This window comes from Microcebus murinus, chromosome 23, assembly GCF_040939455.1.
Source record: "Microcebus murinus isolate Inina chromosome 23, M.murinus_Inina_mat1.0, whole genome shotgun sequence".
Taxonomy (NCBI): Eukaryota; Metazoa; Chordata; class Mammalia; order Primates; family Cheirogaleidae; genus Microcebus; species Microcebus murinus.
In genome coordinates, this window is record NC_134126.1 from 27,261,015 (window position 1) to 27,283,882 (window position 22,868).

Consider the following 22,868-nt stretch of genomic DNA (forward strand, 5'->3'; position numbering starts at 1 on the left):
GACTCATTTGCTACCCCTAACCGGTCTTCAAACCTGGAAGGGAGAATGCAAGAAGAATACAGGTTGCCATCTATGGTTGTTCAAATTGTGCAACAACATACCAGCAGAATCTATTCTTAAGGAAGAGGTGTCCCTTCTAATTGGCCCAAGGGTGCCATATTGTCTGTTAGAGGTCCCGGTGAGGACCCTTAATTACAGCCTGCTGCACCCCCATTCCCTTGAACCCCTTAGTTGTTGAGTGCTTGGGCTGTGCCCGCCATTTTAAAGTCAGCTTAAGGCCAACAGAGGGCAGGAAGATCAGATCTTTTACAAGGAAAAAAAAAACCCATCCATAAACTATTTTCCAAAGGGAAATACTGGGGTATTTTTGAAGTGTGTCATCTATCTGCATGATCCACACTTGTCAGCATTCTCTTCCCTGAAGATCGTCTCGTTTACGGTATTGTGCTTTGTCTAGGACGTGAATTAGTAACCACCAGGCCATGCAGCAGAACAGAAGTTAGTGATCCAAACTGCCCAGATTGCTTTTCCATGGTAGTTGGAGGGGCAAGGTCAGCAGGAGGGCACCAGCTGCCAGCCAGACGGCTGGGGAATTCCTCTTCTAAATTTCGAAGTTTCCCTTCTTTCCTGCCCAGGTTGTTGCGTCACTTGTCCAGAAGATGCCCGAATGGGCCGGCTGAGCTGGGACATCCTAAAAAGTCTGGGACCCTGGACTGGAGAGGCCATGAGAGGAGGGAGGACGTGGATCCGTGTGTTTTCCTTCAAGCTGCTATCACCACCCCTGGAAAAGTCCTGCAGGAATAAGTGACAGCAGGAACGACAAGGGACTAGCACTGGCTTCTTCCTGTAAGTACTCAAACCCGGGGAGAAGTGACTTGAGGCAGGTGGCAGAGCTATACCTAGCACCCCGATTTCTAGTGCCAGCTCCAGCTGCGTTGCAATGTGCCATATTGACTTCCCAGTCTCCAGGTTTAAAGAAGAGCACCAAGAAGGCATCTAAACCCCCGCGTCTCATAGGGATAAAAAGAAAAGTCCCCGTGGATCTCATTTCTAGGCTGAGATGGATGGAGACGCCCACCAAAAGCCCAGAGAACGAAAGGTGAGATGAGGCTTTCTTCCGGAGTTTGGGGTCTTGCCTCTGAGCGTGTGTGTGTGTGGCAGGGGGTGAGTTGCAGCAACCGCTGTCAAACGTGACCCCACGTGTCCTTTCCAGAGCAGGTGGGCTCCTTCCCAGGAGGCCAGGTAAGGACCCCGGAGTTCAGGCTGCAGCGTCTGCTCACACCCTCCAGGGCGCATGAGCTCTTAGGAGCCATGGGTGGTGTAGAATGAATACACGCTAGGAAGAGAAGGAACATGGAGTTCACACGGGCAAAGCTCTCCTTTTCTAGTGGAGGGAAAAGGAGCATGGGTCAAGGTTACTGTGTCAGCCTCAGGCCAAGCAGACCCTCCTGGCTCCTTTCTGGTTCTGTGTCCTTCCCTCTAAACCACACTGACCCCTTCCCTTGTTGTCTGCTGCCCAGGACGTGGGGTGGGGACAGGGGGAGTAGGAGAGAAGTTGGGCTCGGAGGGGCGGTGGGAATCTGGGGAGTCGTACACCAGCCCGTGCTGAAGACGGGGTGGACACCTGTCCTGGCAGGACCAGAGGCGCTAGAGAGTTCTCCCAGGTGGCCGCATGCCCTGAAATGCACGGCACTGCAGCCGAGGCCTGCGGCCCCCAAGCTACCGACTCGGGGCTCCCTGTCTCTGGCTGGAGAGAGGATTTCTGAAAGCCGTTGGCAAGGGAGGGTGACTTGGAGAGCTTCCGTTGAATGTTGTCCTTCCAGCCTCCAATCAAGGCTGATAACTCTTCTGGAGACCGTTTATCTCACACTCTGTGCTTCCTCATTGCCCCTGGAGGCGGCTCTTTCTCCCGAAGCCCAGAGATTGCCGCCCGCCGGGCTTCCGAGGAACCGGGCAGCGTGTGTGCCGAGACTTTGGCCCCAGCATGTGCTGGGCGTCAGCACTTCGCACTTTAGAAAAATCGATCCACTGGGAATCTGGGTGCCGGCCCCAGAGTTAGCGTGGACTTGGTGATCGTTGATCAAACTATCGATTAGGCACAGGTCACACCCAGGGAGAGACTCCCGGGGAGGGCAGGCAGCCAGAAGCTCGGGAAGGCAGGGAGAGGGCTGAGGTGGCCACGGTAGTGCCCACGGGGACTGGCGAGAGGAAAGATACAGGAGGAGGCGTGAGAAGCCTGTGGGCTTTGCAAAATCTGGCCACTCTTGGGCTGGCACTGGATAGAGCAGCAAAGGCTGGGCAGAGCCAAGCTGCTGGGACGACTCACAGCTACTGGGCCACCCCACCGATTCTTGACCTTCCTCTCCTCTCTGCTCTCTCTCTCCTCCTACCCCTCCTTCCCTCTCCCCCTTCTCCTACCCTCGCTGCCTTCTTTTTTCCTCCATTCCCTTTTCTCCCCCTTTGAGTCCCTCCTGCCTACGTCCCAAACTGGCCGGTGGCTCTGCGAGGCTTAGTCTAGTTAGGGGAGCAAGGGGTGTCCTGCCCAGGGGCCAAACCACTGACTGTTAGTGCCTGTCCTTAATCTTAGTGACATATACTAGAACAGGAAGGGAAACACCATGGCTAACTTCAGTTTGCTTTCTTTAAAAAAAAAAAAAAATCTATAGGTCCCAGGGACTTCAGGCAGTAAATAGATGAAAAGAATAGATTTTTAATCAATCAAAAAGCAATCCCCCAAGAGAAGCTTGATATACAATCTCTCTTTTTAATTAGCAATCAGTAAAAGACCATTGAGTAGTGATCAGTGTGGTGTCCATTCAAGGAGAAGTGGGTTTCTGTTCACACTGTTGTGCATTGCACGTCTACAATGTGCTAGACCCTGAAGGGGGAGGGATGAGACCCAAAGTCCTGTCCTCAAGGAGCTCCCCAGGCCAGGGGGAGAGACCAGAGCAAGGGGAAGGGTGGCGTGGACTGGAGACAGGAGAATTTTCCAGAAGCTGTGGGGAAGAAACAGAATAGGACACGAGTGCAGACATCTACGTGGCCTGAGATTTAATTTTTAACTCCTAGTTACTGACGGGAGGCTCACTAACAGTGAAACAGAAAGCGTCCCTTGAAGGAAGCAAGGCCCCTCCTGCAAAGAGGAAGGGGAGAGGAGAGAGGGGGATGGGGACTGCCCTGTGTCACCAGGCACAATGCCAGGGGCTTGTACCACAATCCCACTTAAGCTGTGCAGCGGCAACCCCATCCCGCTTCCCTCCTTCCCCTGGAGAGGAAATGAATCCCCGAGACTAACTTTCCAAGGTCCCACAATTCCAAATAGGTTTGGACTTGCCAACGTGCGGTCTCTCCCCTGCACTGTGCTCCCCCCAGATTCAAAGCTCCAGGCTGGCGAGCGGGTGCCAGGGCTGGAATCCTACAGAGGGAATCTCACCTCTTCTGAACACAGGAACCTCAGGGCAAGGGGAATTTTAACCTTGGCAGGAGTGCCCCAGGCCCAGTGTGCAATGCTTAGGAGTGTGAGGATGAAGGCATGCTTCCTCGGGGAGGGCAGTGCTTGTCTTGCTCTCAGGTTTATCCAGCCCAGCCCCCGTGCTGAGCAAACTGAGGTCCCAGAGTGAGAAGGTGCCCACCCAGGTCCCACTGTCACTCACCCCAGTTTCTCTTGGGCCTCTTTTCACATACAGTGTTTTTTGCAGGTTGCCAACCAGAAGGCAGGATGGAAAGTGCTCCTCCTCCTCATACTGTGCCTGCTGCAAGGTGAGTCCCACACCCAGCCCGCATGCAGAGCTTGCAAAACAGGACCTGAGTCTTCCAGGCTGCAGAGATTCCTGGTGGGCACCACGGTGGCACTGGGCATGTCCATGGCTGTCTCTGCTGGCATCCAAGGCCAGGCAGTGGCTCCAGGGAGTCAGATCGGGGCCCAGGGGGATGAAGGAGGTGAGAGAGCTCACATGAGAGGCCACAGGCCTGACTTGATGATTTCTAGAATATTCTTTCTTTTGATGTTCCCCATGCCTCTGCTCTCTTCCATTTAAGTTGTTAACAGAAAGTCAGCTGCATTTTCTTTTCTTTTCTTTTTTTTTTTTTTGAGATAGAGTCTCACTTTGTTGCCCAGGCTAGAGTGAGTGCCGTGGCATCAGCCTGGCTCACAGCAACCTCAAACTCCTGGGCTCAAGCGATCCTCCTGCCTCAGCCTCCTGAGTAGCTGGGACTACAGGCATGTGCCACCATGCCCGGCTAATTTTTTGTATATATATATTTTTAGTTGGTCAATTAGTTTCTTTCTATTTTTAGTAGAGACGGGGTCTCACTCAGGCTGGTTTCGAACTCCTGACCTTGAGCAATCCACCCGCCTCGGCCTCCCAGAGTGCTAGGATTACAGGCGTGAGCCACCGCGCGTCCAGCCAGCTGCATTTTCAAGATAAGGGCTCCAGGGCATGCAAAAGACAGAAGGAGCAGTGCTTCCTTACCCCTCATTCTAGAAACAAGTGCCAGGCCCCGCACTAGGGACATGAAGATGAAGATGCTGCTCTAATCTTAGAGTTCACAGTCTACAAAGAAACTATATGAGCCTGTAAAAATTACATTCACTAATTTACTTACTTATTCAACATACATTAACGAGGGGCTCACTGTGTGCCAGGCGCTGGGGACAGACACATGAAAGACAAGATCCCTGCCCTAAAGCTCCTCGCTGGCTGGTTGGTGAAGCTGGCGGGGTATAGACCAGGCTCAGATGACAAAAGGCCCCATCTCCAAGCTGTGGTAGCTGGAATTTATTCTGATGGTAATGGGGAGCCATTGAGGAATATAGCGAGTATGCACCTAGAGTGTCCAGTACCTAGAACCTAGTCCCAAGTAGATGCTTAACAATTATTGGATAAATGAATGAATGAATGAATGAAAATGCCATGATAATACCAAAAAAGGACTACCAACTGTATCTGCCTTATAAATAAATCAGAGTTTCAATGACTCAAAAGTAGCCAATATTTGAATAAGCATTCAGTCTGATATAATCACGCCACCTCTTTATTTTTATCTCCCACTACCCCCTTTAAAATTTTTCAGCAAGAGCAGGCTTCCCTGCCCCCAAATGAAAACGCAGGCAGGCCCATGTTTTTTCTACTGATATATAGCTAATAGTCCTAAATTAATTGCTTTAAGTCTCGAATGTTCTATGATTATTTTCATTTGGAGACAGGGTCTCAGTCTGTCACCCCAGCTGGAATGCAGTGGTACTGTCAAAGCTCACTGCATCCTGGACTCCTGGGCTCAAGTAATCCTCCCGCCTCAGCCTCCTGGAGAGCTGGGATTACAGGTGTGCACCACCACACCCAGCTAATTTTTTAATTTGTTGTAGAGATGGGATCTTACTGTGTTGTCCAGGCTGGTCTTGAGTCCTGGCCTCAAGTGATCCTACCACCTCGGCCTCCCTAAGTGGTGGGATCACAGGCATGAGCTGCCGTGCCTGGACAATTTGATCATTTTAAGTGTCCCGTTAAATATTTTGGTCAGCATTTTAATCTCCATTCAAAGATATAGCTCCTCTTCCTCCCAAGGCCTGCAGTCCAGGAAGGGGTGTGGTTGGTGCCTTCTCTCTTCTCCTCTCCTAGCCCCTCCTCCCCGTCCAGGCAGCTCAGCAGGGCCTTGGCAGCGGGAGGGAGGAGTGGCGGGAGGGCAGACAGCTCTCGCTTGGCCAAAGGCCTGGAGCTCTCTGGCCTTGCAGGGGTTTCGAGCTGGCTCTTTGCCTCTTCCTCTTGTGGGTGGCTTTGTGGACACACGGACAGCCCCCTGATGACCCGCCTCCTCCCTCTGCTGCAGGTTCTTCTTTGTCCCCTGCACACGGAGGACCCCATCTCAGATGGCTGCTGGATGGCTCTCTCCCCTCCAGAACACCGTCCTCACCCCTGTGCTGGCGGGAGAGTTCCTTGGCAGGTGCAGCCCCCCCCTCCCCTCCCCTCCTCCTGCCACAGGCCTCTTGCACTGGCTCACACCAAGCCAGCCTCCCCCGCTGCGGGCAGCCCTTGCATCTGCCTAGTGGGAGCCATGGTGGGAGATGGGAGCCAGGGACAGCCACCCACCTGCACGGAAGGGCAGAGAATTGGCTTCAGGTCCCCCAGGTGAGCCCTAAAATGATCCTAAAACGCCGGCCTCGTCTTCAGTTCTCACTGGTGGTTCGTATAAAATTCCAAAACCTTAATGCTTGTATAGAATGAAGAGCTACTGATCAGTAACCTGCCAAACATGTCCTTAAGGTATTGGTTCTTGACTTTGATGTTAATAAAAAAACATTACGTGCATTGCGAGAGTCGATTAAGGATTCTGAAGCAGCTTTCTACTGTGAAGTCAGACGGCCCCATCCTGCTGACTCATGAAACAGTGCTCCTCTCAAATGTGCCACATGTAGATCCCAAGAATCCCTGAAATCTGGGGTGTGGGTACTTCATCAGGGCATCACTCTTGTCCTGAGATGGCCCTTATTTGTAATTGTGAATATTCTTGACTTTTAATGATAAATTACATGAACCTTTATCATCGGTGGCATGGCTTGGGGTGTGTTGTTTAATTAAACCCACCTTGAATATTGAGGTGTTCATAGCTTTTATGACCTCTGCTTTTGCTATAATTAGACCTTAAGACACCTGTCATCGGCAGGACAGGCTTCATGGGCATGTGACTTGTGCAGTCACATGGCACCCCACACTCAGAAGGAGCTTGGCTTCGTGCTCTGCTGATGCCATCTTGAAATTCTTAATGCCTTTTGAATAAGGGGTCCTGCCTTTTAATTTTGTACTGGGACCCACAAATTATTTAGATGTTCCTGGCAATAAGATATGAAGCTGAACTTTCTGGAACTTTCCTATGTCTTTAGGGCCTCATCTCAGAGGCCCTAAAGATGAAACAAATCCATAGGGGCCAGGCACCCACATCCTAAAGCAGCATGTTGAACCGCCTCTACAGGACTGGAGAAAGAGACCGTAAAGCTGGCTCCAGCAACAGTCCATCGGGCAGCTGCTCAGGCCAAATGGGGGAAGGGGAAGAGTCACCAGGGGACAGGAGGGATTGCTTTTCCTTCTCTTTAAGCCAAGTGGGAGAAGGAATTTTCTGGAAAGTCACTCCACAAGCTCCACCTGGTCCCAGGTTTCTTCTGACATCAGGACACAGGTATGCTTCTGGTGACCAAATGGGAGGCCCCCCCCAAGAAGGCCCCCCAGAGGGTACTGTGACCATAAAAGGAAGGGCAGATAGCCAGAAGTCACAGGCTTGGTGGTAGCCGTGAAAGACCAGCAGAAGGACAGGCAGTTCTCACAAGGACGGAGTTGCAGCCAGAGGCCACCAAAAATATACCTGGGAGGCAAAAAAAGAGACATATTTGGACATTTGCCATACTCAGAAAACACCAAGGGAAGACCACAACTGTTTCATTCGCGCTCCTCTCTCCCCTCCATGCCTAACCCCGGGGTGGGGGTGGGGGGTCCCAAACAGCAGCTTTGAGCAGAGGAAGGCATACAGCACAGCAAGAGAGCCCAACATGTCCCCCTCCCCTGTGACAGGCTCCACGCCCAGCTGGGAGAAGGGAAAAACTTCTGTTGTGCAAGAGATTGGAGTTGCGATCTTTCATCAGACCGTGACGGGTGTATAATTTTAGACTAGCCCGGGCTTTTTATTATCCAAGAGAAACTACCATTGATCTATGCAAGCTTGTGCCTGAGATTTCCTTAAGGAGCAGGGAAGTCCACAGAGAAAGTTCGAAGAGGCAGTGAGAGAAAGAATAAACGTTGTTCTGCTTGTGCTCTATCAAATGTTAAGTCGTTCAGGAAGCTGGCCGCATGCTGTGGTTCCACCGTGAGTTGTCTATGCCTCTTGCCAGAGCAGACACGTTCACAATACTGCTCAGCTGTGCTCTTACAGTGGCACTTGGTTTCTGTTTCTACAGAAAAGTGGCCAGTGTGAAAAATTTTGCAACCACTGGTCCGGACACATCCCCACCAAGCACAGCAGGATTCTTGTGCTTCAAGGCACCCTGTCCTCAGCAGAGGAAAAGCACATGGATACGTTCTCACTGTTAGCATCTCTCCTTTGCATTCTGTGCAAACCAGAGCCCTCCTGTCGCATGTAGCCTCAGCCCTCTTGCATGAGCTTAGGTGACATCTTTTTTATTTTATTTTTTATTTTTATTTCTTTAATTTTTTTTGAGACAGAGTCTCACTCTGTTGCCCGGGCTAGAGTGCCCTGGTGTCAGCCTAGCTCACAGCAACCTCAAACTCCTGGCTCAAGTGATCTTCCTGCCTCAGCCTCCCGAGCAGCTGGGACTACAGGCATGCACCACCATGCCCGGCTAATTTTTTCTATATATTTTTAGTTGACCAATTAATTTCTTTCTATTTATAGTAGAGATGGGGTCTCGCTCTTGCTCAGGCTGGTTTTGAACTCCTGACCTTGAGTGATCCTCCCGCCTCTGCCTACCAGAGTGCTAGGATTACAGGCGTGAGCCACTGAGCCCGGCCAGGTGACATCTTTTTCTAAACATCTGCATTGGAGCACATTGGAATGAACCCAGGCTCTGGATGGACTGGTATGAGAACACCTAGCACATTCAGCTAAGTGCTAGCTGAACAGTCGGTAAAATGATTGCTGCATTTTCATCCTTCATATGGGGCTTTGGGTATGGTGCCATTCCACGTCTCGGGGAGACTCCCGCTTCCCCAGTGGCCAAGCTCTGCCATTTCTACTTCTACAGTGGGACTTTCTAACCTGACCCCTAATTCTGGCAGAGTTCAGAGCTTGTTATGGTGACTGCACTCACCCTTCCCTCTCCTTTGACTGTTTCCTCTGCCTGCAGTTGCAAATGCACTGAAGGGCCCGAGGCTGGTGTCTGGGAAGCCCGGGGGAGCTGTCACCATCCAGTGCCATTATGCCCCCTCCTCGGTCAACAGGCGCCAGAGGAAGTACTGGTGCCGCCTGGGCCCCCCAAGGTGGACCTGCCGCACCATCGTGTCCAGCAGCCGCTACACTCACTACCGCTATCACGGCCGGGTGGCTCTAGCGGACTTCCCACAGAGGGGCTTCTTTGTGGTCCGGCTGTCCCAGCTGTCCCTGGATGACGTGGGGTGCTACCACTGCGGCATTGGGGACGGAAGCACCATGCTGTTCTTCAGCATGAATCTGACCGTCTCTGCAGGTACGGGCTGACATCTGATGAGCTCCGCTCGTGGAAGTGAATGCTGGGAAGGGGAAGGTGCAAGGGAAGGTTCAGAGAACCAAGAGGGCTTTAAACATTAGGGGAGGGATGATGAAAAGCGGGGGACAAGGCAAAGACTTTAAGCAGTAGGCGTTCACGTCAAAGGGAAGCTACCTTCAGAAGGAAGGGAGGTATTGGGATAAACTTCCCAACTGAATGCACATAATCCGCCCGCCCCAGTGTGTGGAATGCGTATTTGGAGATAGTTGCAAGGAGGCAGTGAATTGGCTAGTGTGGCTTCTTAGGGTCCTGATGGCTCTACGTTCAGACATGCAGACAAGCGGGTGGCACTGCAGAGGAGCCGTGACAAGCAAGAGAGAAGAATTGCAACTAGCCTGTTCCTAACACAGGCCCTTGCTGAGACTCTCAGCAGAGATGCTCAGCGGCCAGGCCCGGGTCCTGTGCGGCAGGTTCCAGAGAGCTGATCCAGAGTCAGGCAGCCAGAGTGCAGGAAGGGCACCCCAGCTGTGGAAGGCCACTCTACAGAAGAGACGTCGTGCTAGGAGGCAGCCTGAGGGCAGGTTAGCTTTATTCCACGCAGCTCTCCAACCATCTGCTGCCATTGGCTGCTTACTGGAGCTGGAATGTTTCTTTTTTTTTTTTCTTTTTGGAAGACCATTGCCTGCTGGGCCATGGGGCTCTAGGGACAGGGGCAGCTTGTGGATCCTGGACAGCTGGCTAGAGAATATGTGGGCATGGGAGAAGGGGATGGGAGATGTCAATGTTTGCAGCAGGCTAGAGAATACAGCTGGGTTCCCCAATATTTATTATATTTTACTTTATTTTATTTTTGTATTTTATTTGAGATGGGGTCTTGCTCTGTCACCTGGGCTCTGTCATCATAGCTCATTGCAGCCTTGAATTCCTGGGCTCAAATGATCCTCCTGCCTCAGATTCCCAAGTTGCTGAGATTACAGGTGTGGCCAAACTTTTAATTTTATCCAACATATCGACCGAAGATTGCATCTCCTAGTGAGGTTGCATTCCATCTGGCAAAGATTTTAAACCCAGCGTCCTTTGCCAAATCCAGTAAGCAACCTGGGTGCCTTCCCACGTGGCTTCCCTCTGCCGTTCACACAGGTCCTTCCAGCTCCCTCCCCACGGCCACTCCAGCTGCTGGGGACCTCCCCCCAGGACCTTCTGGAACAGCATCTCCAGCCGCCGATAGATGGACCCCAGTACCCACCCAGACCACAGAAGGACGGGGGACAGGATGGGACAGAGGTGCTCCAACTCCAGGAGGCAGCACAGCCACAGCCTCAGCTAAGGGGAGACAAACCCCAGGAACGACAGGGACAGCAGCTCCAGGGACAGGTGTCTGGGTGGAGGCTTCTGTCACGGCAACAGTTCCTGTTCCAGAGAGTCCAGCTTCAAACACCAGCAGCGTGTCCAACACAACAGACGGTGTTTGGATGTGGCGCACGAGAAGCTCAATGACAAACAGGGCTATTGTCAGCAAGGACAGGAGGGAGATGACAACCACCCAGGCAGACAGGCCGAGGGTGGAAACAGAGAGGGCCAGGATATCCGTGGATGTGGCCAGAAAGGTCATAGGAACCAGCAGGCCACCAGCCCTGGTCTCCGAAAAACTGCCCTGGGAAATACCGCAAGAAACGACGCCGGTTTCTAAGCAACCATTCCTGGGCTGGACTGAAGGAACAACCCCAGCTGCAGGAGTGTGGACCTTGGGAGCCACCAGCATAGAGACCGCGTCTGTGGAGGGAAGCACAGAAGGGGACCTAGACGCTGCGGCTGGAGACAGTGGTCCCCAAGCGACACCGAGCCAGGCCCCCGCAGCAGGCCCCCTGAGACCCCCCGGCAAAGAGTCATCCGTGAAGAGGTAACCCCCAAGCCCCTCCTCCCAGTTGGGGACCCATATCTTGTCCCCTCTCTTCTGGTCACTCCTCTCCCTTTGTACCTGCCGGACAGTGACATACACATCAGACCCCACCCCTCCCTTGAGGGCCCGTGCTGTGAGAATACCCCCTGAGTATTGTCACATGGTTTTCCAGTGAAATATAAGCAGTACAATGACAGAATATTTAGGCTGGAACCTTAGGACTTCCTAATTTTTAAGATGAAGACCAGAGGCTCCAGAGAGGGGAGGTGGCCCGCTGAAGCCACAAGGAAAGATTGTGGCAGAGACAAATGCCGAGGCTGGCGTCCCCAACTCCCGCTCAGTCCTCGTTCTCACTGTGGCATGCAGGCAGTGGGGCCCCCGCTCTGGCGGGTGGAGGAGGGGAAAGGATTCAGGCTTGGAACCTGAAGACAGAGGTTCTAGTCCCAGCTCCACTACTAACTAGCTGTGGGAACCGGGGCAGCCAACTTGCCTTGGCCTCAGCTTCTTCACCTGTAAAATGAGGGGCAGGGGCCCAGATGACCCTCTGTCATCTAGCTGGCTCCAGCCTCTTCTCTCCTGTGCTCTTTCCGTCCCCACTCCAGTGCTTTACCAGAGAAGAGCAGCCCTCGCATCCTGACTCCAGTCTCTACCATGCTGGCCCCATTCATGCTTGCGGCTCTGGTTCTGTTGCAGAGGAAGCTCCGGAGCAGGAGGACCTGTGAGTGGAGTAGCCCCAAGGCCAGGGAGAGGAGTGCTTCTTCCCACCTGACACCCTCAAAACTGGGTGGGGGTAAAGTCATTTCAGGACTCTTGAATGTAGAAGGGCTATATTCTGGTCTGAGCCATTTAACCACTCTTGGTTTCTTAATCAATAAAATGGGAAGATCATCTCTGTACTTAGGACTCAGAGGCATCCGAAAGCTTAAGGAGAAGCTTTTGAAGGGTTACAAGGTACATGCTAACCACAGGCACTGCAGCCACGTGAGCAATCCAGCAGCAGAGAGCAGGAGTGAGGGGCCCAGAGGTAGGGTCACGCCTTGCATTTGCACCTTGTTTATGGCCCTGCTGAAATTATCCGATAGCCATGTGCCCAGGTTTAAGTACTCTTAACGTCAGTGCTCCGGCCCAGTCACTTGGCCAGGCTGGCGCTTGCCAGTCTTCTGTGTCAGGAAGTTCTCAAATGTGGTTCCCAGGGAATGAAATTCAGTGCTGTCCATGCTCAGAACCCTCACAGCCCCTGTGTCTCTGCAGCTCAGGAGGCAGGAAGAGCACCACGGGTCACCCTGATTCAGATGACACCGTTCCTGGAGCCAAGTCTCCAAGCAGACCAGCTGCCCCCCGTGGAAAGGAAGATGCTCCAGGATGGCTCTCCTGCTGCCCAAGCCAGCCTGACTGTCCCGGAGAGAGACCTGGGGCCCCGAGAAATGGAAAGATAAACCACCCAGTCACCACGGAAGGAGGACCAGGACCAAAGACCTCCAAGACCCCCAGCCTCTTCTCAGCATCCTTCCTCCACCTGCACGAGGAGGAGCTGAGGCAGCTGGAGCTCCACCCGGGGAAGCAAAGGCTGACCATGCTTGGGCCCAAGATGCTCAAGCATTGTCCATGGCCAAAGGCGACAGTGTGACTTGAAGAAGGCTTCAGGAAAGGGTTTGTTAAACCCTGGAAGAGGTCACCTAGGCAAAGTGTGGAATTTCCATTTCTGAATGTTTGAAAATAGAAGAGGCTTCCAATCAGTGTGGACAAGGACAAATTCTCTACCACCACTCCCAGCCCTTGCTGGGCACCTCCCTTCCTGACATGTTAGTACTCGGCCTGCTGCTCACATGTCATTATATCCGTGTATGATGTCTCGCCTTCTCAAGTAGATTCTAAGCTTCTTTACGACAGTAATTGTGTTTTATCCATCTCAGTATGTCCCCAGAGAACTTCCAGCTCAGTAGGGTCCCAGTCAATATCTGTGGCTGATTGGCGACTGGGAGGGCACAGCCCAGTGGCCCCTGCGGATTTTGCCCACGCTAGAGCTCTGAATCATTCGGGCATCTGGCCCTGCATTTGGGAGTTCTCTAGATGACCTCAGGGGCGGGTGGTTTCTACCTCCAGACCACACGGAGGAACGCTGCCTCACAACGTCCCTCCCCATTTGGCCCCATGCTCCTTATACTGTAGACCTTTTGACCTAGTCAAGATTTTCTGGGATTTTCCTGGAGGATCTTCCTAGGAGAAGGGTATTTTCCGTAGAGTCTCCTCTTCTTCATAAAGTTCCTCTTGTTCAACTGCTTATAAAAATCCTTCATATCAAGGACTGTGGATGAAGCTGGAAAAGGGCTTTGGGGATGGGGTAGGGGACGAAAGAGAGGAGTTTTATGTGGATTCTGCCTCATAACCACGTAACCTCATGCCTGTTGGGGACCTTGCTCTGTCGCAGGCCCCACTGTCTTTTCAGGGATCACATCTGCTCTTTCCTTTCGCCAGATGTGTCGGCAGCTGTCTGGACTCCGTATTTGGATGCACCAGCATTTGAGCAATGCAGGTGGAAGGGAAAGAAAGGCTCCAATATCAATTGGAGGATTGTCAGGTAGACATTTCCAGAAGGCCTCAGCCCCACCTTCTAAGCCATCAGCAGCGTCAGAAATCCTTCGGTAATATCTCTTCCTATCTGGTCCCGAACCAAGACACTGTAGCAGGAAAATCAAGGAGCCGCAGGCTTCAGGGCTGCTGTTTTGGAAAAGCAGGGAAGTTGCACACATCTGGCCAAGTGGAATCGTAGAATTTCAGAGCTAATAGATTTTTGGACATTAGTCTAAAATCGTCAGTCTAGAAGTGAGTTAACTGAGGCCCAGGGGTGGGGGTAGTCACTTGCTTAAAGTCACTCGGTTAATCCAGTTAGTAATAGCAGAGTGAGGACTAGAAAAGAGAGCTCAGGACCTTGGCCTGGGGCCTTTTCCGCGTCACTATTGCTAAGCGACGTATCAGAGCAAAACTGATTGTCCAAAATCAATGATAGCATAGTCATCCCTCCGAGTGGTTTCCATGCCCACTCTCTCAGTGACCTGCCCAAAAAACCTTTAAGGAGGGTAGGACAGACACCACTGTCCCATGCAACCAATGAGGAAGTGGGCCCTGAGAGGTGTGTGACTCAGGCCAGGCTTTTCTTTAAAGGGCCAGATGGTAGATATTTTAAGTTTGACGGGTCCTACAGTTTCTGCGGCCATGCTCAGTCCTGCCCTTGTGGCACAAAGCAGCCGGGTGCAATCCATAAACAAACGACCGTGCCCGCATTCCAACAAACTTTATTTACAAAAACAGGAGGCAGGCTGGATTGGGCTCTTGAGCCATGACCTGCCAAGCCCTGCACTACGCTATAAGCCATGCCTGACTCTCCCACCTCCGCTCTGATCTGAAGGATCAGATCCCCCTCTTCCTCCAGCGCTTCCCCGACCACCCCTCTCAGGGACCTCTCTTTCCTCTGAACTGCTCTAGTGCTTTCTGTCTGGAATTTAGCAGCTAGAACGTCCTGTCTGACTACCCCATCTGGAGGGAAGGAGGGGAAGGAGGAGGCGACCAGCACAGCAAGGGTGTTGGCCCAGTGGCTAGAGCCAGGAATGGTTCCACGGGCAAGGGTGTTATAGGGAACGCCGAGATCCGCCAGTGGGAGGAGACAAAGTTCAAAGGGCCTGAGCAGAGTCTCAGGGCCAAGAGTTTGGAGGGGCAGAGATAAGATCTGGGTAAGGGCTTTGCAGGGAAGGAAGTGGGGCAGCCCCGAGTGTTTACAGCTTTCCTTTATGGCCTAACTGATGCAGGGAGTGGGACCCCTCCTGGGGTGACTTAAAGGCCGGAGGCAAAACAGGCCAAGGAGGCCGACTCCACCAGTTGGTAGTGTCAGTGCTTTTGTTTTGTCATTTTCTGTCCCCGGCTAGCACGATGCCCACAGCACTGAGATGAGGAGCAGGGAAACGTCCACCACTAGGCTAGAATCAGGGAAGTCTCCACGGGGATTTCTAATCCAGGACACAGAGCAGCCACTGATTTTCATACGATCGAGCAGATTCTCGGGTTACGGCATGTGGAGTTCACGGAAAGATCAACCCACAATACGGCACATTAAGAAAAGAGAGAGATTTATTTACCCTGCCCAGGAACCACAGAGTCATTACGCCGTTTCCCAGTAGAGTCCAGAAATGTATATCCCCTCATTTTAAAGGGGAGGGGGAGAGGAGGAATATAGGTTATCCTGTTGAGGGGCAATAAATGGTTATTAGGGAGGATAAATGCATACGTGGGAGAAGGAATGGATGGGGGAAAACAGATTGACTTGTAAGTGATTGTCTTCGGAAACTAAATTAACCTGAGACACAGGTATTATCTTAAAATGGGCTGGGCTAGGTCTGGTTGCATTCTTAAGGATCTTCTAGAGAGGATTCAAAAGGATCCATTCAAAAGGATCTTCTTGTTCCTTTTGGTGGGTCTGGTTTTTCGTAATGAAGAAAGAGGGAAAACCCCTTCTAAGATCTGTTGTTCTCTAAAGGTCTTTAATTCAAAATACTCTTTATACCAAGGGGTCATATTTTGCAGTGAAATTTCCTGTGTTCCTTCAGGCACCACCCTTCAGTTCTCCTTGCCCTCCTCCTTATTAACGCTGCTACTGCTTGTTAATGTGTCTCCACACAGCAGGCACTGCTCTGGGTATTTTCGCATTCTTTATCTCACTTGATGCAACATTTCTGTAAAGCAGGTATGATAATTCCCATTTTACAGATGAGAAAACTGAGGCCCAGAGAAATTAAGTAGTTACATTGCTAGGGAAAAGGCAAGCTGGGAGGTGAATGCAAAGTGGTCCACCTGCACAGCTACACCCTGGTCGCTGTGCCGCCCTGCCTTGCCCCTTGCTTGTCCTGGGTAGCTGGTCAGATGCTTTCCTCTTTAAAGCTCTAAAGACTTGTTTGTTTTCTCTCTCTTAGGCTTGTGCATGGAAGGTTTCATAATCATTTCCAGGAATTCATTCTCTTTAGTCACCTAGCTAGCTTATTCCTGTCCTGGCCTAGTGAAGTGTAAAAAAAAAAAAAAAAAAAAAAAGTTCAGGGAGCCGGAACTGAGAGCCAAAGCTTCAGGCACCAGGCCTGAGGTCCTTGCTGACATTTATACAAGGAGAGCCCAGATCTGTATTTGTGGGCACATCTATCTAGCTCATGTCACTCAGAGCAAATGTTGACCCTAAGCTAACTTCTCACTGCTCTCCACTAACACGTTGGGGTTTCTTCCTCACCTGCAATACCCGGTGTGGTCTCAGAAATACAGAACCAAGTTAATAACAGCCTCAGTCACACCCTAAAAGGAAGTTACCTTCATGGAAATACCCCATGTGGATTTTTGCCGTGTAGACTTGGGGTATGGGACTGTGCCCCGCTGGTGCGGACATCCCAGAGCTGAGAGCTCGGCAAACGTGGAATGGAGAATGGACATTCCATGCAGAAGGAAACAGACTCTCTGTGGGTGGCCCTGCAGGCAGGGTCCAGTGCCACCACGCTGTCCATTTCTCTTTAGGAGACTTGGCTTGGTTTACAGACACTGGCCCTCCCAGGCCAGCCTGCTCCCTTCACCGTCAGCAGAGGGCGACCTGTCACGACACTGCCCACTCTCCAAGAAGCCAGGTGAAACACAGGTGGGCAGCAGGGAGGTGGCAGCTGCAGGGGAGGGCCCCATGCCACATCTCTGTGTGCATGTGAAAATCACCAGCCCTGAGTCCCTGGGCCAGCAGGCCGCCATCTGCCTCCTGCTCGCGTTGCGTTAAAGACACATTCGCTGGGCAGAACCTGGCCTCTTCTGTGTCCTGCCTCTTCCGGCCTCTGGCCTTGTTCCTGCTCCTCACGCGTTTGCTGCTTCTGCCCGGGTCTACCGGCTCTGCTGTGAGCACGGAGGGTCAAACAAATCCTACTTCTTTCCCTGAGTTGCAAATTCCTGACCTCCCAACCCTGAGAATTTTAGGGAAGAGGAAGACAGCCAGGGCTACCATGCCCAAAGGCATTTTCCAAGATGCCCCACGATTTGTCTAAAGACGGTACACTTCACTTCAGACAAGAGTTGAAGAAAAGAGAGTTAGGGGGTGTGCTTCTTTAGGGCCTGGCATGGGACGGTCAGACCGATTAGTCAATGCAACTGGTCTAAACTTTTTATTCTGCGGCACACTCCCCCACTTCCAACAGGGTAGTACAGAAAATTAAACGCTCATGGCAGTTCATCGGAAAGAAACAGACTCCCATTCTACAGCTGAGAACATTGAGGCCCCTATGGGCACAGGCTACAGGGGATCACAGGGGCTGTGTTTTCAACGGCTGCCGGCCAGGCAGCCTTGGGCCGAGGGCCAGACTCAGATCAGATTCAGAGCAGGAACAAGGAAACGTCCAGTCTCCAGAAGGACCCCAATGGCTTATGAGAGGGGCTGGGCCCTGTCACCTGACACTCCACCTGTTGATTTTGGATGTCTACTCCAAAACTCTTCCTCGTTCCGCTCCTCCCTAGCCAGGGTGTGGAGGTAAGACAGGGCAGGATGGCGGTTTGGTAGCCTGAGAAAAGGTTTGCTCATTTGTCCCTGCCTCTCAGAGCCAGAGAATAAAAGCTCTGTGAGGCCTGGGGACGAGGCCCAAAGGGAAATTGGGAGAGGGGACTTTCCACCGCCAGGGCCTTTCTTGTTCAGCTCCCCAAGCCCTCTCCCCGGGACAGCCTTGTCAGGGCAAGACGCACAGTCTCGGGGGGCTCTGCCTTCACTCCCCCCCCCAGCCAACATGATGAAAGGGGGCCAGCACCCCTCCAACCCCCACTGGAAGCCCAAGAAGAAATGGCTGAGTTCACTCTTCAGCAGACTGGGAGTCCGCTGAGCTAGGAAAACAGGTGAGGGCCTGAACATCGGGGCAGTGACACAGGGAGGCAAGGTGGCCCAGTGTGTTCATGTGGGAAAGATAAAGAGAAAGAGGCTCACTTGCATACCTGTGGTCAGTAAGTCGCCCTCTCTCCAGCCCTGCCCAAAGATCAGAGCCACTACTGTGGCAGCAGCCCGCTTCCCTCTTCCCTCACCCAACCACCCACCTGAGCATCCTTCCCCTTCTATCTCATTAAGGTTGCTCGTGGCATTGGCTTGATGCTGCCAGGTCGTAGATGCTGTGCCTCGAGCTCCTCAGCAAGGACCCTGGGGAGCCCCGATGGAACCGCCCAATAGTCAGGCAAACATGGAGTCTTTATAATTAATTCTCCTCCAGCAGGGAGACTCACCTAGGCCTCTGAACGTAAGTCTGGACTTAGAAACTCCCACAAAACCTGCCTGAGCCTGGCCAGCCAGACCCTTCCGGTTCCAACTCTCTAGTGGATTCCCAACAGCACCCAGTCTGGGATCATGGTGCCCACGAGCAACACCCTCGTGGCCAGCTGAGCACCAAAGGCAGCGGTCCCCACCCATGCTCTCTTCCCCCAGCCCCAAAGGCAGGACTGGAACAGGAAGAGCCAGGGTCAGGAAGCACTACATCACTATCTGCTGCTGGGGACAGGCATGAATAATTCCAAACAGCCAACATCCTTGGGGGATGGCGGGGTAGATGATATTTAGCTTTGGAAGATTCACTGTCACCATTTTATTTTCCAGTGATTGATCCTAACATAGCTCTATATTCTAGGGTGGATGGGGAATGCAGGATCACAGGACTGGCCGGCTGGCCTGGGATTAAACATTGACTCCAGACAAGGGTTAAACATTGACGCAGCTGGAGATATGCACGCGGCATCAGGGAACTGGCAGTCAACAGCGTTTCTGTCCACTCTTATCTCATTACCTGGCAAAAGCCACACTCACAGGAGCCATCCATGCCAAGGGATGCCCAGTGGGCAGTGGCAAGTGCAAAGGGCTGCATGGCCTCCCCTTCTCAACTGATGATCGCGTCAGCCCCTGGCCACGGAGCAGCAGGCTCGTGACGCCAGCCTGTGTGAGCTGATGGCCTTGGTCCTCTCCAGCCATCTCTGGGTCAGCCGAGGGTGTAAGTGGAAGTCGCTTGCTGTCTGTGGAAACATAATCCAAAAGATTCATCCTGAGATGAATGGCTTTGGGAAGTAGAGGAAAATGCCCAGTGCTAGAACACGTTGGCTCTAGACCCATCTGTGCCACCACTGTGTCACTGTGCAAACTCGGGCAAGTCATTTCACTTCTCTGCCTTCAGATCTTCATGGTTCAGTGGAGAGTCACTCTCGGTTCCAAAAGCCTTGCTGTCCCATTCATTTGATGCTGAATCATAAGATTCTGTTAGATGCCAGCCACTGCACACACTATACTTAATCTTTATGGCATACCTATGCGGTAAGAATAATTTTCCCTGGAGACATTAAATAATTTGTCCAAGGTCCTCTGGCTAGCAGGTGGCAAGGCTTGGCTGAAAACCCAGGGTGGTCTAGCTCCAGAGCTTGTGCTCTTTCCACAGGCTGCACTGCTTCTCCATGCTTGGGACCTCCTGGCTTGCATTTTTCCCTGACAATATCGTATGCGGGTGATGACTCCTCAAATAGACCATATGCCCTTGGGGACAAGGGACGCACATCTTGCATGGCTCAAGTCTCCCTGGATCCTGAACTACTCATGGTCATAGCAGGGGCCCGTGGTAGGCTGCAAAATAACCCCCCAAAGATTTGTCTATATCCTCATCCCTGGAACCTGTAAATATGTAAGCTTATTTGCAAAAGGGCCTTTATAGATGTGATCAAATTCAGGATTCGAGATGAGGGCCTCATCCTGGGTTATCTGGGTGAGCCCTAAATGCCATCACAAGTGTCCTTATAAGAGAGAGACCGAGTGATATTTGAGACACACACAGAAGGCCATATGATCACGGGGGCGGAGACGGGAGTGATGCCGCCACAAGCCAAAGGATGCCAGGAAACGCCAGCACCAACCTGGAGCTTGAAGAGGCAAGGGACAGATTATTCCCCAAGGCCCTCATAGGGAGGGTGGCCCTGCTGACACACCTGAATTTCAAACTTCCGGCCTCTAGAACTGAGAGAGAATACATTGCTATTGTTTCAAGCCACCAAAGTTGCAATAACTGGTTACCAAAGCCACGGGAGACTAGTACAGTGCCCAGCGAAACACAGACTCTTAGAACTGGAAGAGCAGGGAGCCACCGGGCCCTGCGGTCTCAATTAACAGGTAGAAAGGCCGCGGGCCTGAAGGAGTAAGTGACTTGGCAAAGGTCGCTTGGCGGCGACTTAGAGCAGAACCAGGGCCAGGACACGACTGTTCTGACCCCAAACCAGTCACTCCGAATTTGCCTGCACTGACTCATACCGAGTCCCAGAGCCACGAACGTCAAATGAGAAGCTGCTGTTTTTATTATATATTTTATTGTCTTATTGCTTATTGAAAGGCAGGGAGGACTTCCGAGCAGGTGGAAGGCACGATTCCTGCTGTCACTAAGCTCTGGGTCACAGACCCTCTGGGCCAGTCCCTCCTCCCCACAGGGCAGAGATACAGGGGCTGCTTTAGGGCCAGTGGGTTGCAAACAGGAAGCCGCAGTGGAAGAGGGGAAGGTGGTGACTCCGATCACGCCTCCAGCGTGTGGCTGAGCCCAAAATGGGACGTGGGACTTTTTTTTTGTGGCTCTTGGCCTGGGTTCTGCTTCTCATTTTTCCCTTCTCCCAAGCTGGGTCAGTGGGCTGGGTGGGCTTCGGGAACCTGGTGTGTGTGTGTGTGTGTGTGTGTGTGTGTGTGTGTGTGTGTGTTTATATGCATGTGTGTCTGACACCAAGACAGTTCGGAGTCCACTGCAGACAGGCGCCAGGACATGATCTAGCAAACTACCCACGTCACGTCACGATGAAGCAGGAAGGAGATCACCCCCATCCACCCCGCTGAGGCCGAGCGGGGAGTCCCGATTTAACGGGCGAGCTTCCCGCCCTCCCCGCGAGCCTCTGCTCGTCGCGTTTCTCTGCCAGTATTCAGTGGGCCTCCCAGCCTAGACAACTAGACACAGATTACTCCTTGCTCTGGGGAAAGCAGATTACTGAGAAATAAGGAAACAAGCCCTACAAATATCTTGACCATTGAGTTCAAGTGGAGAGAGGTGTAAGAAGGGAACCCTTCTGGCAGAGCCAGGCTCGAGCCATCCCTGTCCCTGCACCTCTCGGTCTGCCCTCCATATCCGCCCCGGAAGGGAAGAGGGGAAAGACTGCAGGCGAGGAAGAGGACGAGCTTAGCTGTTGCTGAGTCCCGCCATGCTCCCGGCCACCACCACGGGGCAGAGTCCGGTGCAGAGGATGGACGCCGATAGAAGCTTCCAGATGGGCCTGGAAATTCCAGCGCCCCGAGGGCCTGCACCTTGCCTGTCCTGTCTAGAACTCGGTCCACAGGCGAACCCCCTGTGAACCTGGTGGTCCCCGGTCCTGCTCACATCCACTGTACCCTCGATTATATGAGACCACTGGAGCACAGGCGGCTACGAGGGGTGCTGGGTAAACGTGGCTCTACTACTCGGGATCTGCCACCAGCCTCAGGAGGACGCAGATGGGCCTCACTTACCCTGCACCCACAAGCAAGGCAAGGGAGGGCCGAGGGCCTGGAATTCCCACCCAAAGGAAGCCAGCAGCACGGACAGGGAGGGTTCAGAGTGGACCTCTGACCAGGCAGGGCAAGGCGTACATCTCAGTAGACAGAACTGTTTCCTTCTGGAGTGCGGGGCCAACACAACAGCGTGACAAAGCAAGACCAAAGCAATGGGCCGCTCCTGCTCACTGCCCCAACAGTGACGTTGGCCACCCCTCACCCGTGCCCACTCTCCCAAGCCTTGCCACAAGCACGAGAGGAGAACAGGGAGGGTCCAAAAGGAAGGAAAACCCAGAATGAGACCGAATTTTAAATCCCAAGTGGAGTCACTGAGCTACCACTGAGTTCGGACTGAGTTTGCCTAGAAGTGCCCAGTTAGTCGTGGTTTTTCTTACATCAGTCAGATGATGGGTTTAAGGGCTGAAATTAAGCTACCTAATAGAAAACATGGCTTCTTTCTTTGCCATCCAAATCTGTCATCGTGGATCAACACCCACGAGTGAGCGAGTGAGCACGCAAATTAAGACCCGGGCTCTGAGCGCCCCGTGTTTCTCCAGGGCTCCACTTCTCCTTTTCTCCTTCCTCTTCTGGGATTTGCCTGTCGGACTCTGCAGGGAGGGCCTGGGGCCGGCCCGCACAGGTGGGCTAGGGCAGGGGTGTAGTGAGGGAAGCGGTGTGTGTGTGTGTGTGTGTGTGTGTGTGTTTACACGCGTGTTGGGGTGGGCTTCGCTTGTGCAACACAGGACTGCCACGATCCTTTGCAGAGCGCCTGGGCGTCCCAACCTGGTCCCGTCCTGGGAGACCACCATGGACTAACCAGGTAGGAAAGAGGTCGCGACCCCAGCTCAGCAGGTGGGTGCCCTCCTGGCTGTGGGGCCGAGCCTGGGCCCCAATAAGACTCTGAGGTTGGCCCTTTTGGGGGGAGCCCGGAAGCACCAGAGTCTTTAATTACTCCAGGGAGTGAAAAGGGAAGAGCCACGGTCCCCCCAGTTCTTGGAAGCTCTGCCTGTTGGTTTCTGGAAACTCTGGGGCTGATAAAAAGGGGTTTGCAGAAGGAGTGTAAACGGTGGGCCTAGTCCAGGCTAAATATCCTAGGGGGTTGGAGGGGTTCCCAGGTGACAAGGACGTGAGACCAAGGACTAACTAAGAGAGCCATTGGTGCCACCCGTGCCCAGTCGAATGCCGTCAACTTCGTATCAAGCATTGGG

General features: G+C 52.7%; 1 protein-coding gene across 1 annotated transcript; it reads left to right on the top strand.

The window, feature by feature from the left end:
• Window positions 1-600: 600 nt before the first annotated feature.
• On the top strand, window positions 601-13,358 carry FCAMR (Fc alpha and mu receptor). Its single transcript, XM_012760592.3, has 8 exons — window positions 601-846; window positions 963-1,099; window positions 3,699-3,759; window positions 5,827-5,940; window positions 8,849-9,187; window positions 10,328-11,087; window positions 11,690-11,805; window positions 12,339-13,358. The coding sequence occupies exons 2-8, from the start codon at window positions 1,061-1,063 to the stop codon at window positions 12,521-12,523; spliced, it is 1,614 nt and encodes a 537-aa protein (XP_012616046.3). The 5' UTR covers window positions 601-846; window positions 963-1,060; the 3' UTR covers window positions 12,524-13,358.
• Window positions 13,359-22,868: the final 9,510 nt, after the last annotated feature.